The sequence below is a fragment of the Micrasema longulum genome, unplaced genomic scaffold (assembly GCF_059751315.1).
Source record: "Micrasema longulum isolate JH-2025_06_02 unplaced genomic scaffold, ASM5975131v1 h1tg001818l, whole genome shotgun sequence".
Lineage (NCBI taxonomy): Eukaryota > Metazoa > Arthropoda > Insecta > Trichoptera > Brachycentridae > Micrasema > Micrasema longulum.
Genome location: NW_028278992.1, coordinates 132,244 through 146,670, shown reverse-complemented (window position 1 = coordinate 146,670; position 14,427 = coordinate 132,244). Strand labels below are relative to the sequence as shown.

Below are 14,427 nucleotides of genomic sequence, written 5' to 3'. Positions count from 1 at the left end.
ATCAATCATACTTGTCTCAGATTTACACTCTCGCCTGATTTCATCATTCGTAACCCTGTCATACATTGATTTCCCACACATTCGTCTAAGAGATCGCATTTCAACCGCGTTCACTCGGCTTTCACCCTTCCTCTGCCAGTTCCATGTTTCACTTCCATACATAAGTGTTGGGACTAAAACACCGTTGGGCACTGCCAGTTTAGCTTCGATTGACATATTTTTATTAGAAATTACTGTGCTTAGTGCTCCGTTCATTTTGTTGCCCGCATTCACTCTTCTTTCAACATCTTTTTCTACTCTTCCATCTCTTGAAAACATGCTTCCCAGATACACAAATTCTTCTACTTGCTCGAGACATTCGTTGTTTACATTTATTATGCAGTCAGTAACCTCACTATCCCTTTCAAATACCATCACTTTTGACTTACTTTCGTTCATCGCCAATTCGCTCTCCAGGCATACATCATACACTCTAGAGACTATTTGCTGCAAATCAGCCTTGCTGCTTGCTAACAGAACTGCATCGTCAGCATACAATAAGCAGCTTACTGAAAAATTACCCATTTTGCTCCAATACCCATACATTCTATCTCTTTCATACAGTTGTCCATGTATAGATTAAACAACCATGGTCACCAACACATCCCTGTTTCACGCCTTTTGAGATCCCAAACCGCAATTGTTTATTATGTGGACAAATTAATGAATGAATGAATAAATATAAATGTCTCTTTTTAGGTTTTTTCCTGAGAACAGCCATAGAGTGGAAAACGCTTTTCCAGGGTTCCCTTTCACACACAGAACGGTGTTCTTCATCATTCCGGACGCGGAACGATGGCCAGGAAGCTTAATGCCACCTACACACTTTCCCCTTGTGACAACATTTCCTCCGTAACAATACTGTCATTGACGTGATACTGTTTCGATACATCTTCGGTTGATATGGCAACATTGACCTAACAACATCATGCAATCCGAGCATTATCTTTCTATCACTGACGTATACTGAGTATACACGTTATTGCTATTCTAGCCACATCTTAGACAATTTGTTATAGTCCTTAAAATATAGCTTGATTAGAACGACAGTTGTCAGCAAAAGTGACGACATAACTTTGTAGTAACGTCTAAGGAGTGATTTATATTGACACACGAAAAATCATTCGTATCTGGCATGTTAATTATGTTTTTTAATACAATGCTTGACATATAAATAAACATAAATATATAAAATCAGCTTTAAAACAAAAAGAAACTAAAATAAACGTAATTATTAACGACGTTTTTACAAGGTCACATAATTTTTAAAAAATGTTAGAGATGGGACAAATTGATCAATGTAAATTGATCGAATAAAAAAACAATTCATTTGATATTGCTCATGAAAAAGTATAAATGTCTTATTTTTTTGTGAATAATTGTCTTAAACACACTATAATAGGCTTGTTTTTGCGTTTTTATAACAATTTTTGGAAACAGAGTTTCATGTTTGCATGAAAAAACTGATAAAATCGATTTGACCGGTACATGATCAGTGATCAGTCATTTTATTCAAGCTAAATTTTAAGGACTGTAGTGTGACTCATTACCAAAGCTAAAATTGAAGAAGTATGGTTGTTCAGACGCAGGAAGAATGGCGAATTTAAAACAGCGCGTACACTGTCGTGACGGGTTTTGGTTCCGTGGGTAGTGTCGTCGACTCCGGATCAGGGTCTCGATTAAGATGGGAAGATAAAGATGTCATACCTTCACCTTGACGGTATAGTTGAAGATAAATTCCCTCTAGCGATTATAAAGATATACTACCGACCCCCCCCCCCTCCCCACTACAAGTTTTGAGTAGGTACATCGATATGAAACAAAGGGAAGCGTACGTCGCGGTACACATATCTACGCTCTAAAATGACAAAGCTTCAGAATGACGTCATAGTTAAAGATAAAAGTCTCCCGACCAATTACAAAGGTATAGTACCGATACCCCCCCCCATCAAGTTTTGATGTAAGTACATCCATTTATACCGACGGGTCTAGAACCTCTCGATACGTTTATCTACGCATTAAAAGTGTCAAAAAAATTGTTTTACCGAGCAATTTTTCCTTTGATTATGATTAATTCAAAATTTTAATCATTTTGAGGTTGGCACTTTTTTTTCTTAAAAGCCTATCAAAAATGAGAGAGAAATAAGTAAGTTTTAAAGTCGAATTAAATTCCGACATGACTGTCACTTTAATAAAACCAACGCCTAGATGTGAAAATAATGTCGCTAGGTTCTGTCCTATTGACAAATATGAGTACCTTTTTCCATCTGTTTTACTATCTTTCCGAGTGTATGTATCGAGACGTTATAGGAGCCGGCTTTGTAGTCGATCGGTAGATACATACAGACGATCGTTAAGTGTACCGTCTAGGTGATTTCCAAAAGACATGCAAAATTCGTGTTCAAACGAGTATTTTTTGTTTGAATTGGGATTTATTGGAGTTTATAATCGCTTTGAAGTAAGCACTTTTTATTGCAGAAGCCTATTTGAAATACAAATGAGAACTATTTTAAATGTTGATGACGTAAGGAGCGCGGACTAATTGTTTGCGGTCATTCCATTGGCTTGTTTCGATCATATGATGTCGATATGACAAGTAGGTAGAACATACCGAGGTAGATACAGACAGCACAGAAGTTAAGTATACCGTCTCGATAAATACAGATGAAGATAGTGTTCATAATCGAGGCACTGGTGTTTTAGAACAAGCTATTTTAGTAGTGGTATACCGGAGGACTCCAATGTTTTCAGCATTAGTAGAATCTGAATATATGAACAAAATGACATTCAGACTCAATTTTGCAAAAAATATGACTACCGGCCTTTCCGCTTTCAGGTACAGAGTCTATCTGTCACATAAGTAATTCAATATGATCCTTGATGATTTTCTGAATATATGACCACCTTTTTTCTCTGTTTGTGAAACCAAATGTTTGAGGCTGTTTACCATATTGATGTGGCATATATTTATTTTACCAAATTATTATTATGTTTCTGATCCTATACAGGGTGTTCTTTAAACCCTGTCACATCCGAAACCACGATGATCAGTATGAGCAAGAAGACATATTGGCACATTAAAATAAATTTTTAGAACACTACACAACACAAATAGTCCGCGCTCCTTAGAGCGCGGACTATTTGTTTGCGGTCATTCCATTGGCTTGTTTCGATCATATGATGTCGATACTAATAGTTCTACATTATCTCTGGTAGATACGACAAGTAGGTAGAACATACCGAGGTAAGATACAGATAGTACAGAAGTTAAGTATACCGTCTCGATATATACAGATGAAGATAGCGTTCATAATCGAGGCACAGAAGGTCCGAGTTTCAAGTCCTGCTCAACCACAGCGTATCCCACTTTCTGACACGATCTAATGACCAAAAAATCGGGTCAACGACAGGTCATAGGCCATGCACATGCCTAGACTTCCATTTACGATTTTCTAAAAAGTTCTCCATCTCCGTTGTAATATGTGAATTTGAATCGCTTCCCAGGGGTGGTATTCCAAACGCTCTCGCGCCGTAGAAAAAATAAATAAAATTAAAATACGCGAGATAAAAGTGTATTCTACGGCCGCGAGAGCGTTCGTAATAGCAACGCAGGGGGTAAAATCAAGTCCTTGTGTACTTAAATTTGGACGTAGAAAAATTTGTGTACCTGGGAAGTATGTTTACTAGGGGTGCGAATATATTTTTATTGAATTTCTTTTTTTCATTTATGTATGAAAACAGTTTTTCACAATATCTATATTTATTTCGAAAATACAATTAATTATCCTAAATCCATTTCATAAATTTTTATCGGTATTCGTAGTATGTGATATTTTCCTATTCTATGCCATAAAATTATAATTTTACGCAAAAGACGAAAAATTAAGAATAGTCCAGAAACCGCATACAAGCATCAAACAGAAGGCAACTAAACTACTCTTAAAATAGTAGTTTTACGTTTTGACCCATTAGTTCTTTTGTAGACGTCGCTCAGTATGCAACTCCCGATTTGAATTCAACTATGCCGTGTTGTGTCCTTTTAAATGGTAGAAACACTGCTGGCATCTTAAACAAACAAGATAGGATCACATTTCATGTGTAATTAGCAAATGAATGTGTAAGTAGCAAAAGCGTTACTTAAAAATTAAATTGTTTTTCCATCTGTCAGATTTTCGAAGAAAACAAAATAGACATTTCGTTAGTGGTGCCAGGGTAGTTAATTTTTTTTACCCTACTTTCCTCATCTAATGAGGGAACGAATGAAAATTGGACCTCGGATTAAACAACGCCGTGGCGGACATTTGACCGACGTTATCTTTAAAACGTCAAATATTATTCAACATGATATAAAAATATCCGTTTTATTTAAAATAAAAATTGTTTTATATTTTAGGTTCAAAGTTCATTAATTCAATTACTCTTATTAAATGACCCTTTACTTATCTACTCTGTTGTGTCAATCAATATTTCCGCGTGCAAAATAAAATTTTAGAGAAATTAAAGATGCCTTTTTTTTTACCTTACATTTGTGTTATAATTATATTTTTTCTCATCAAGCAACATTATGCTACGACCTCACGAATGCGTGCGACGAAAGTAGGGCATAGTGGGGGAATTATTGGACACAGTCCGATGTATTCAAATATGATTCTATGCTCCTTCTGGACCATTCTTAATTCTATGCCTTCTAAGTTTAAAAAAAAGTTTTGGCAATGTGTCAAAAGTTTGATAAAAGTTTTCATAAATAAATCATTTTAAACTTACACTTGGTACATAGCTCTCCGATAAAAAATATCGCAGACGAGACACCGCTTCTTTATATGCGAGCTCCGTGTAATCTGGAATCCGCTTCTTGATCCCATAATCCGACATCTTTGGGATACTTTTCCTAAAAGTACAGAAAAGCTTGTTAAACACACGAAAAACATTGTAAAAACACCAAAGAACATGGAAAAACTCGTAACGCACATAATTTGTTAAGTTAAATCAGTCAATTCGTTCACATTTTAATATATTAATAGTAATTTTATATTGAAAATTAGCTACGACAGTTTTCATAAATTTCATGCGCACACTTCGTCAGAATCGTTCGTACCCATGTTTGAATGTTTGAGAAATAAAACTTGTTTCCATGGTAACGTGTGTATGGGGTTGCCAGGCATAAAAATTTCGCTACGCAGTTTAAGTTCAAAGCAAACAATGCCCTTTGTTAAAACGCCATAAATACGACATAAAAAAGACGTTATGATTGTCATTATTACTCGTATTTTTATTATATTAATTTGAAGCGAGCAGTTTAACGCTGATATTCTTAAATCTATTTTAATGAAAGTTAGCAGCTGTCATGGTAGTGTTTATAAAACGGTTTCATAATATTTCACAGATTTCCGCGAAATTCAATTTTAAAGCACAAAATCCGTTTTTTTGTGATTATGGCTGGAAATTTGCGCCTGAATAGAAAAAAGTACACGCGCTAACTGACCAATACATCAAAGATTATTAAACTGTAAAGCGATGAATTGTTATGTTTACTATTTGCACTGTGGAAATCAAAGACAAACGTGAATCGGGATGTGGTCCTGTGGCTAGGGTCTTGAACTCACGGATCAAAGATCCGTGGTTCGAATCCCACTCAACTCCAACTTGATTCCTATTTTCTCATACTAAGTTTTTTAAAACTCATTGAAAATAGTCCTCAAAATTAAGTATTGTGTGAACGCAAATAATTATTTTTCTCAAAAAAAAAAGATTTCAACAGATAAAATATTTTAATAATTTTGAGACATTTTAAACATTATAGGACTTGATATATTTTGAAAAAAAATCAATATATTGATAAAAAAGTTTTTAAAATACATGCTACCTGCTGGACCCTATAGAATAGCCCTGATATGTATATATTTGGATAATTTATATAGTGCCATTTTCAAATTGGAAACCTCGGGCTAGTTGGTTTTATTACATTGTTATGATAAAAAAATATTTTAGTTTATTGTTATTTTATATTTATTTTAAATTTATTTTGTATTCATTTTTATATTTTAAAGTTATTTAAAAGAAAAAAAAATTGAAAATGGTTTTCAGGCGTTGCCTTGTTTGTGATATAATTTTGATCAGATGAATCTCTTCACAACAATAAAGGTTTCAGCTCTTTAACTTCTCTAAAATCAACAGATGGAAGAATTGAAGAAATATCTATGTTCAAACAAAGGCAAAATGGTGATTGTTACACGGCGTGTAATGTGGCCACTTAAACCAGCCAATGACTGGATACCTAGACTTCTATATTGCCTTCTCTAGTGTGCTCTTTATGTCTGTTGTAATATGTCAATGTTTTAACATAGGCAGAATGGTGAATGTTACACAGTTTGTAAAGGGACCACTTAAACCAGCTAACGAAAGGTCATACGCCCTGTAAATGCCTAGACTTCCATATTTCCTTCTCAAAAATATTTTCCCTCTCTGCTGTAACAAATTTAGATCTAAATAACTTCCTAGGGAGGAAATCCAGCCAGTCTGCAAACATTTGGACATGCTCAAAACATTGATTAATGAACCTGTTTTAAATTGTGTTAAAAGGAACACAAAATATGTACGTTTCAATCAAAATTTTGATTTAAAAAACGCATTAAATTGTAGAGCACAGAAAACACGTCCGTCCGTGACCGCCGAAGGGCCGGTATGAACTTAATAAAACCCTTCATAAGATATTGTTAGAAATTGAATATTATAACCAGAATTATCTTCTTAAAAAAATACGATTCTATAAAAAAAGGTTTTAACTAAAATATTTCAATAATTCCATTTTTTTAAGTATTACCCAAGGCATAATTTTACGTAGAAAGGAAAATGTCAAAAAAATTTATGTGATCGATAAAGGTTGTAATTATTTTTAAAAAAAGAAAAAGATTTTGCTTAGGCCACTTTCATGTTCAATTGAACGTAGTTATGTAGAAAGCAGCCAGTCCACAATTTTGAAAAAATGCGATATTGGTGTTATCGAGTGCAGTGAGGTTAGTTCTATGTTCTGCTAAAAACAGCCAGGCCGCTTTCATACAAAAAAAAAATAATAACCACCTTTTGAAAATTGTGTCGATCACAAAAACGGCATTTCTCAATTTGCAGATGTCACCTACAATGCTACAAAAATCTTACGATACTTTAAAAATCATTAAAACTGGTTAAATACATCATAAAATCCTTAATCTCTTCTCCTTTCCTTTTTCCTCTTTCCACTTTTTTCCCTTTTCCCATTGAGTAATAGTTTTGATTTAAGGTAATTTATAAACAAATACGTTTATTTCTATTTTTACATATCTTTAGCTTTTCAATCTTTTTTTTTCTATTGAATATGTTCTGCAACTTGAATTATAAAAATAAAACTTTTATTTTATTGGTTGGTATTTTATTTGGCAATAAGCCCGCCAATGTACAAATAACATAATGTACAAAAAATAAATTAATAAATTAAATTCTTGTTTGTAATATAAAAAAAAGCTAATGTATTCATTTGCCAAAGTCAAAAACATTTATTTTTTATTTTATTTTATTTTATTTTGGAAAGCCAACAGATTACAATATTTATTAATTACAGTGTAGGTTAAATTATATATTAAGATCCAATTACAGGCCTTCTCGTAAGCTAAAAGATAAATATTACTAATAAGAAGTTAAGAATAGATATTAAATTTAGATATGTATGTACATTTTACAGTGCGGATAACATAATAATAAGTATACATACATATGCAGCGAGTATAACATTTGCGATAATTATTGAGCCTTATAAGAAGAACAACTTAATTGAAGAAAATAATAATTATAAAAATAAAATAAAAAACTCAAAAACTAAAATAAAATAAAGTGTTTATAATAATTAACCAAATATCAAACTCACATACACATGCACATGTACATATCCATACACAATCTAACTGCACAGGTAGGTATTTCGGTTAAATAAGATATTATATAAGAGAATATTAAAAAACATATTTTTTTAAAAATAAAAAAAATTAGTGAAACATAAATTGATTTTCAATTACTTTTCTAAAATTGTTGCATGTTATATTATTAATATCAATATGGTTGAATTTATTGTTATACAGATTGCAAGTTCTACATATATAAGAATTTTGGCAAGCATTAGTTTTATATTTAAAAATATGAAATTGGTTTTTGTTTCTGGTCTGCGCTACAGGGATCCTAAAACCAATTAGGGATAGGAGCTGTGGACAGTCAACCTGATTATTCATAATTTTGTACAGATATACAAGGTCAGCTACGTTTCTACGGGTTTTCAGTGGTTTTAGGTTAAGATGAGTGAGAAATTCATTGGTTTCATTTTCTGAAACCCTTAATTTAAATCTGCAGTATGATACAAATTTTGATTGAATAGATTCAATTCGATGAATGTATTTTTTATAATGAGGGTTCCAGGCAGGTGACGCAAATTCTAACTGACTTCTTACATATGTACAGTACAATAGTCTAATGGTTTGTATATTACTAAAGTCATTGCCTATGCGAATTAGGAATTTCAACGGTTGTGTAGATTTGATCATTCAATCTTATCACAAAAGTGCTATTATCTCAATTTCACTTTTCTTTTGCTTTCTGCATAACTACGTTCAATTTATTTTTTTGAAAATCATCAGAACAAATTTTAGTTCAATACAGTCTTTATATGAGAACCGAGGACCCAAAGTTTAGTCTAAATTTGAAATGGCGTAATATGCCGCTCGAAAAGTAATTATATATAAATATTTTTTTTTTTTTTAAAGGAAAAAGAAATATTTACGTTCGTATGATTTACCCAAATATTTAATTTTGAGGACCATTTTCAACGAGTTGTAAATAACTAACTATTAGAAAATGGAATCAAGTTGGGGTAGAGTGGGATTCGAACCGTGGACCTTTGGTCTGTGAGTTCGAGACACTAGCCACAGTACCACAGCCCGATATTTTTTTTTCAATATTTCATTATATTATTATACCGATTTTAGTTATATAAAACTTTTAAGTGTATTTATTAATGGAAACCTTACCTACGAGAATACCTTTAATTTTTTTTTTTTTTATTGTGCGATTTTTAAAAAACATAAGTTTTAAATTTTTCGTGCGTTTTACCCGACTACAGCCTTAATGTAGATGTTTCGCCGAGTTGAAATCTCGCTTACCTGGCTCTGGCCTTTTTATTTTTGTACGCGTTTTCCTTATCGCCCGCATGGAAGCCGGACCGGGATCCGAGCCGCGGTTTGGCGATGTAACTAGTGGAGCCCATTTTGTTCGTTCCCAGCTTATCGAACAAATATCTGTCTAGCGTCGTGCCCCCGTACATTTCACGAAAAATGCCCACTAATAAGAAAATACCGCGGGCGGTTTGTGGCCCTTTTATAACCTCGCTGCCGTGCGAGGGAAAACGTTTTCCACCGCGCCTCGCCTCTCTTCGGCGCCATCTTGAATTGGCAACTCGCGGGAAATGGCCGGCAAACGAGAGGCTTCGAGTGAAAATGGCGAACAATATTTTTAATTTAATATATTAAAATAAAATCACTTTGTTTTTCGTACCACTTGCCTAGTATGTAGGTGAAATAATTCAATTAGATGAATCTCACCAGCATAAATAAAGGTTTCAGCTCTTTTACTTCACAAACATCAACAGATGAAAGAATTGATGGAATAAAGATGTTCAAATATAGGCAGAATGGTGGATGTTACACAGAGTGTATAGTGGCTACTTAAACCAGCCATTGACAGGTCATAAGCCCTGTATATACCTAGACTTCTATATTACCTTTTCTTAAATGTTCTTCATCTCTGTTGTAATATGTTGATAATAAACTTTAATCTGTTTTCAATGCAGCAGCGAGGCTTATAACGGGAGTAAAAAAATATTCTCACATCTCACAACATCTTCGAGATTTGCACTGGTTAAAAAGCCCAGAGAGAAAAAAATACAAGCTTTGCTGGACAGTATTCAAATCCCTTCCTATCGGACCTTTGTATTAGGGAAAATACATGTCAAAGAAAATCTACTCTTAGGTCAGCATTTGATTCAGGAAGATGAAAACTTGTCGAAATCCGGCGCTCCCCAAACACTAGATTTGGAGATCGTGCTTTTGCCGCCGCCGGCTCCTCTGCCTGGAACCGATTGCCGTTAAACTTACGAATCATCGACAGTCCCAGTCAGTTCAGATCCCAACTAAAATCCCACTTTTTTTAACTATCATACCCTCAATTTTAAATCTGGAAATAAAATGTATTACTTAAGTTTAGTTAGAATGTAAGTTTAGGTATACAATTGTAAAGCGCCCTTGAGGTGATTTTTACTAAAATGGCGCTATATAATTCAGCCAAATATTATTATTATTATTATTTGACTATCCATAATAATGTTTTACGGTGACTTCATTTACAGAAAAACAAATAAATATGTAATTAATATTTCTTATTAAACATTGCCATCATTTGTATTTTTCTCCAAATATAAAAATTAATAAAGCGAGCCCAGCGTCAGCAATGAGCCAAGGAACTAGCCGATTACTCCAGCTTATTTCTTCATACAAATAATTGTACTATATTTTTAACATATTAAGCCCAGTGGCAGGATTTTTCTCCTGGAGTAAACATGCAGATTACACAAATTCTTTGAAGTTTCTCGATTTGGAAAACAGTATTTCAAACATTATTTCTTAAGAACTATTTTTCTTTGAAATGATACTTTTGACATATGACTCGCAACGCATGGAGCGCTCGACGCGGCCGTTTTTGGCATTATTCATTTTTAGAACAAATCGGCCAGTTGACATTTCAATCGTAATGAGAATATCTAATACTGACTGAATTCATTGCGCTATTTTTTTATAAATTTTCATATAAGTTATGTGTTAAATTAATGGATAATATAGCTGAGATGAGAGTTGTTGTATCACACAGAACTACATAAAAAATAGCAATTTATAGTTTATATCACTTACATTATATTATGTAACTCTATGTAGGTACAAATATATTATCTTTTTTATAGCTTACCCGTAAATAAAATCACCGTTCGCCACTGATAGACACACCCGTCTCTTCGTCAGGATACTCACTGCATGCAATCAAATATGTCAACAAAAAAATTTTTCATTAAAATAGCCCCGTTTACTTCAGGCCACTAAATAGATAAATTCGAAAAGTAAATTTTCAAATACTCTTCTGAATTTTCAGTCGATAGCGCCATCCTTTTCACCGATGAAAAAAAATACTATAAATGTTTCCGTCTCCTCCGAACCCAGGAAAATAAGTGAAAGGGGAGATTTGCGTCTGTCCTAACGGCTTTTTTACGATTTGGTGCTAGGCAGTGCCTCGCGTGCTCCTTATTTGAAAATATCACAAAAGCTTTGGTATCATAAACTTTAAATATCTATTTATATATCCTAGTATCAAAGTAGGACAATCGCCATTCTTTCAAAATGGGTGTTTTGATTGGCGATGATAGAAAAACAATTTTCGTAACTAAAAACTAAAGATGCATATAAAAAAATGGCCACTTGAAGTAGAAATTGAAGTGTTTTCAAATGCTTGCAGACTGGCTAGATTTCCCCCATAGGAAAATATTCATAATTATAAGTTTTTTTAAATATTTTTATACAGACAACCAATATAAGTATATAATATTACAACTAAATTCATTATTTATATTAATCAAATACATATATTTACATTAACGTTTCCCAGTACGTAAATGAAAACAAAAACATTATTGTGTAGTTATTAACATATTACAACAGAGATGAAGAACATTTTAGAGAAGGTAATTTAGAAGTCTAGGCATCTACAGGGCTTATGACCTGTCATTGGCTGGCTTAAGAGCTGTTAACTTTAACATGTTTTAATATGTTAATGTTAACAGATCCCCAGGGAGTTGAATCCAGTCTTTGTCTACAAAAATATGGACAAACTCAAAATATTGTTGATAAACCCACCTGGTCCACGAAGAAGTATAGAAATTGAAAAAAAATAAAAAAATTAGGCGTTGTCTAGTATGTAGGTGAAATAATTTAATTAGATGAATCTCACCCGTATAAATAAAGGTTTCAGCTGTTTAACTTCACAAACATCGACATATGAAAGAATTGAAGGAATGTAGATGTTCAAACGTGGGCAGAATGGTGAATGTTACACAGTGTGTAAAGTGGCCACTTAAACCAGCCAATGACAGGTCATAAGCCCTGTAAATGCCCAGACTTCCATATTCCCTTATCAATAATGTTTTTCCTCTCTGTTGAAATAAATTTAAATATGAACAATTCCCTAAGGGGAAATCCAGCCAGTCTGCAAGCATTTGGCCATACTCAAACATTGTTGAATGTTTATTATTGTTCGTTGTGATCGCTCAAATGCTTAGCATGTTTTAAGCACGTCGAGTTATTTGTGATTTAGCTACAGGGTTCCGATTCCATTTCACACACAGAACTGTATTCTTCATCTGCCTGGACACATTCTCCATCTCTAGTTTCTTGTTAAATATAAGCAGGCGGTAAGTATTTAAATTTAAACACACGAAGAAATAAATAGGTACCTTTTCATTGTACCAAAAGGAGACGTCTCCTTTTGCTGGCTAGGCTTGTGTTTCTGGGTCAATATTATTTTACTATCTTCTAAATAACAATGTCGGCCTCGTGGTGTAATGGTCAGCGCGTTTGCCTACCAAGCGAGAGGTCTCGGGTTCTATTGCCAACATGGTTGATATGATTAATTTTTTTAATGGTATTTTTACACTAGAATATTTCAACGTTCCTGTAGCATAGTCACAAATAACTATCGACGTGCTTAAAAACATTTGAACGATCACAATGAACAAAAATGAACATGCTTAAGTTAACAATATTTTGAGTTTGTCCAAATTTTTGTAGACAAGGACTGGATTCAACTCCCTGGGGAGTTGTTTATATTAAAATATTACAACAGAGATGAAGAACATTTAAGAGAAAGTAATATGGAAGTCTAGGCATCTACAGGGCTTATGACCTGTCAATGGCTGGTTTAAGTGGCCACTTTACACACTGTGTAACATTCACCATTCTGCCTATATTTGAACATCCATATTCCTTCAATTCTTTCATCTGTTGATGTTTGTAAAGTTGAAGAGCTGAAACCTTTATTTATGCGGGTGAGATTCATCTAATTGAATTATTTCACCTACATACTAGGCAACGCCTGAAAATATTATTTTTTCAATTTCTATACTGAATGGTGAATGTTACACAGTGTGTAAAGTGGCCACTTAAACCAGCCATTGACAGGTCATAAGCCCTGTAGATGCCTAGACTTCCATATTACCTTCTCTTAAATGTTCTTCATCTCTGTTGTAATATTTTAATGCTTAAGTTATTTATTTATTGATTTTATTTTAAAGAAACAAACAGTCTACAATGATATAGTAACATTAAAAAAATACAATTTAAAGACAGACCAGCGAAGTTTCTAAATAAGAATCATACATATTATTAAATTGAGTTACAACAAAAGGGTGTGTTTATGTGTATTTGTATGAGAGTAAGTGTTTATGTGTATTAGTGTAGGAGTAAGTGCTCAGGTGTGTGTAAGTTTGAGCATCATTAAATAGTAAGTGGGATCATATCGCAGTCAGAAATAAGGAGTCTCAATTAATTTTTAATAAATTAAGGGGCATGTAAAATATATCAACAGATGAAAAAAAAAACATTATAGTTAGATCAAGAACGATAGAGGAAAGAGTGTTGTACATAGTTAGTGCTACAGACTGGCAGATGGAATAAATACTTATTTGTTGCCACGCAAAAGGGGAGATTAAGATTAATTTTGGAGAGTAGGTTAAAAGAGTCTACTTTATTATTTAATAATTTATGTAAATAGCATAATTCGCAGTCATAAGTCGACGCGTGTGTAATATCTAAGTCAACGCTCGTGTCGGTTTGTTTTTTGCTTTCCTCGTAAATAAATACAGTTCGATGGCGAAAAATCGGCGTTTACTATAAAAAATAATACATTTGCAAAATAGTAAGGAGTATCTAACACAAAAAAGTGAAAATTAAATTATAATTACTATGGCGACTGCTTTTCTTGACATGTGGCTTGCCAACCGCCGGCTAAATGCAATAAATAGCATGATAAACGTAAAAAAGATGATGTAACTTTTCATTGGTAAGTAGGTACTTATTTATGATTGAATTCCAAAGCTAAAAATAATATGTAGATATTCAAATATTGCATTTAAGTAGGTTAACACCTAAGTACTTGTTTATGTTTGAATCCCAAAACATGAAATAATCTATTATTTTCAAATAAAGAATTCTTTCAGCAAATGTCAAACTCTGCTCAGGGATGAACCGGAATGCGATTTTCAAAAACGTATAGAAT

General features: G+C 33.2%; 1 protein-coding gene across 1 annotated transcript in view; it reads right to left on the bottom strand.

Annotated features, from left to right (window-relative positions):
- LOC148273879 (serologically defined colon cancer antigen 8 homolog) overlaps positions 1-9,379 on the bottom strand; it is a 43,056-nt gene extending 33,677 nt beyond the window's left edge. Inside the window, exons 1-2 of the mRNA XM_088238013.1 lie at positions 9,219-9,379; positions 4,804-4,927 (exon numbers count right to left, since the gene is read on the bottom strand). Of these exons, the coding sequence (XP_088094139.1) occupies positions 4,804-4,927; positions 9,219-9,379 (285 nt within the window). The remainder of the gene's footprint in view (positions 1-4,803; positions 4,928-9,218) is intronic.
- Positions 9,380-14,427: the final 5,048 nt, after the last annotated feature.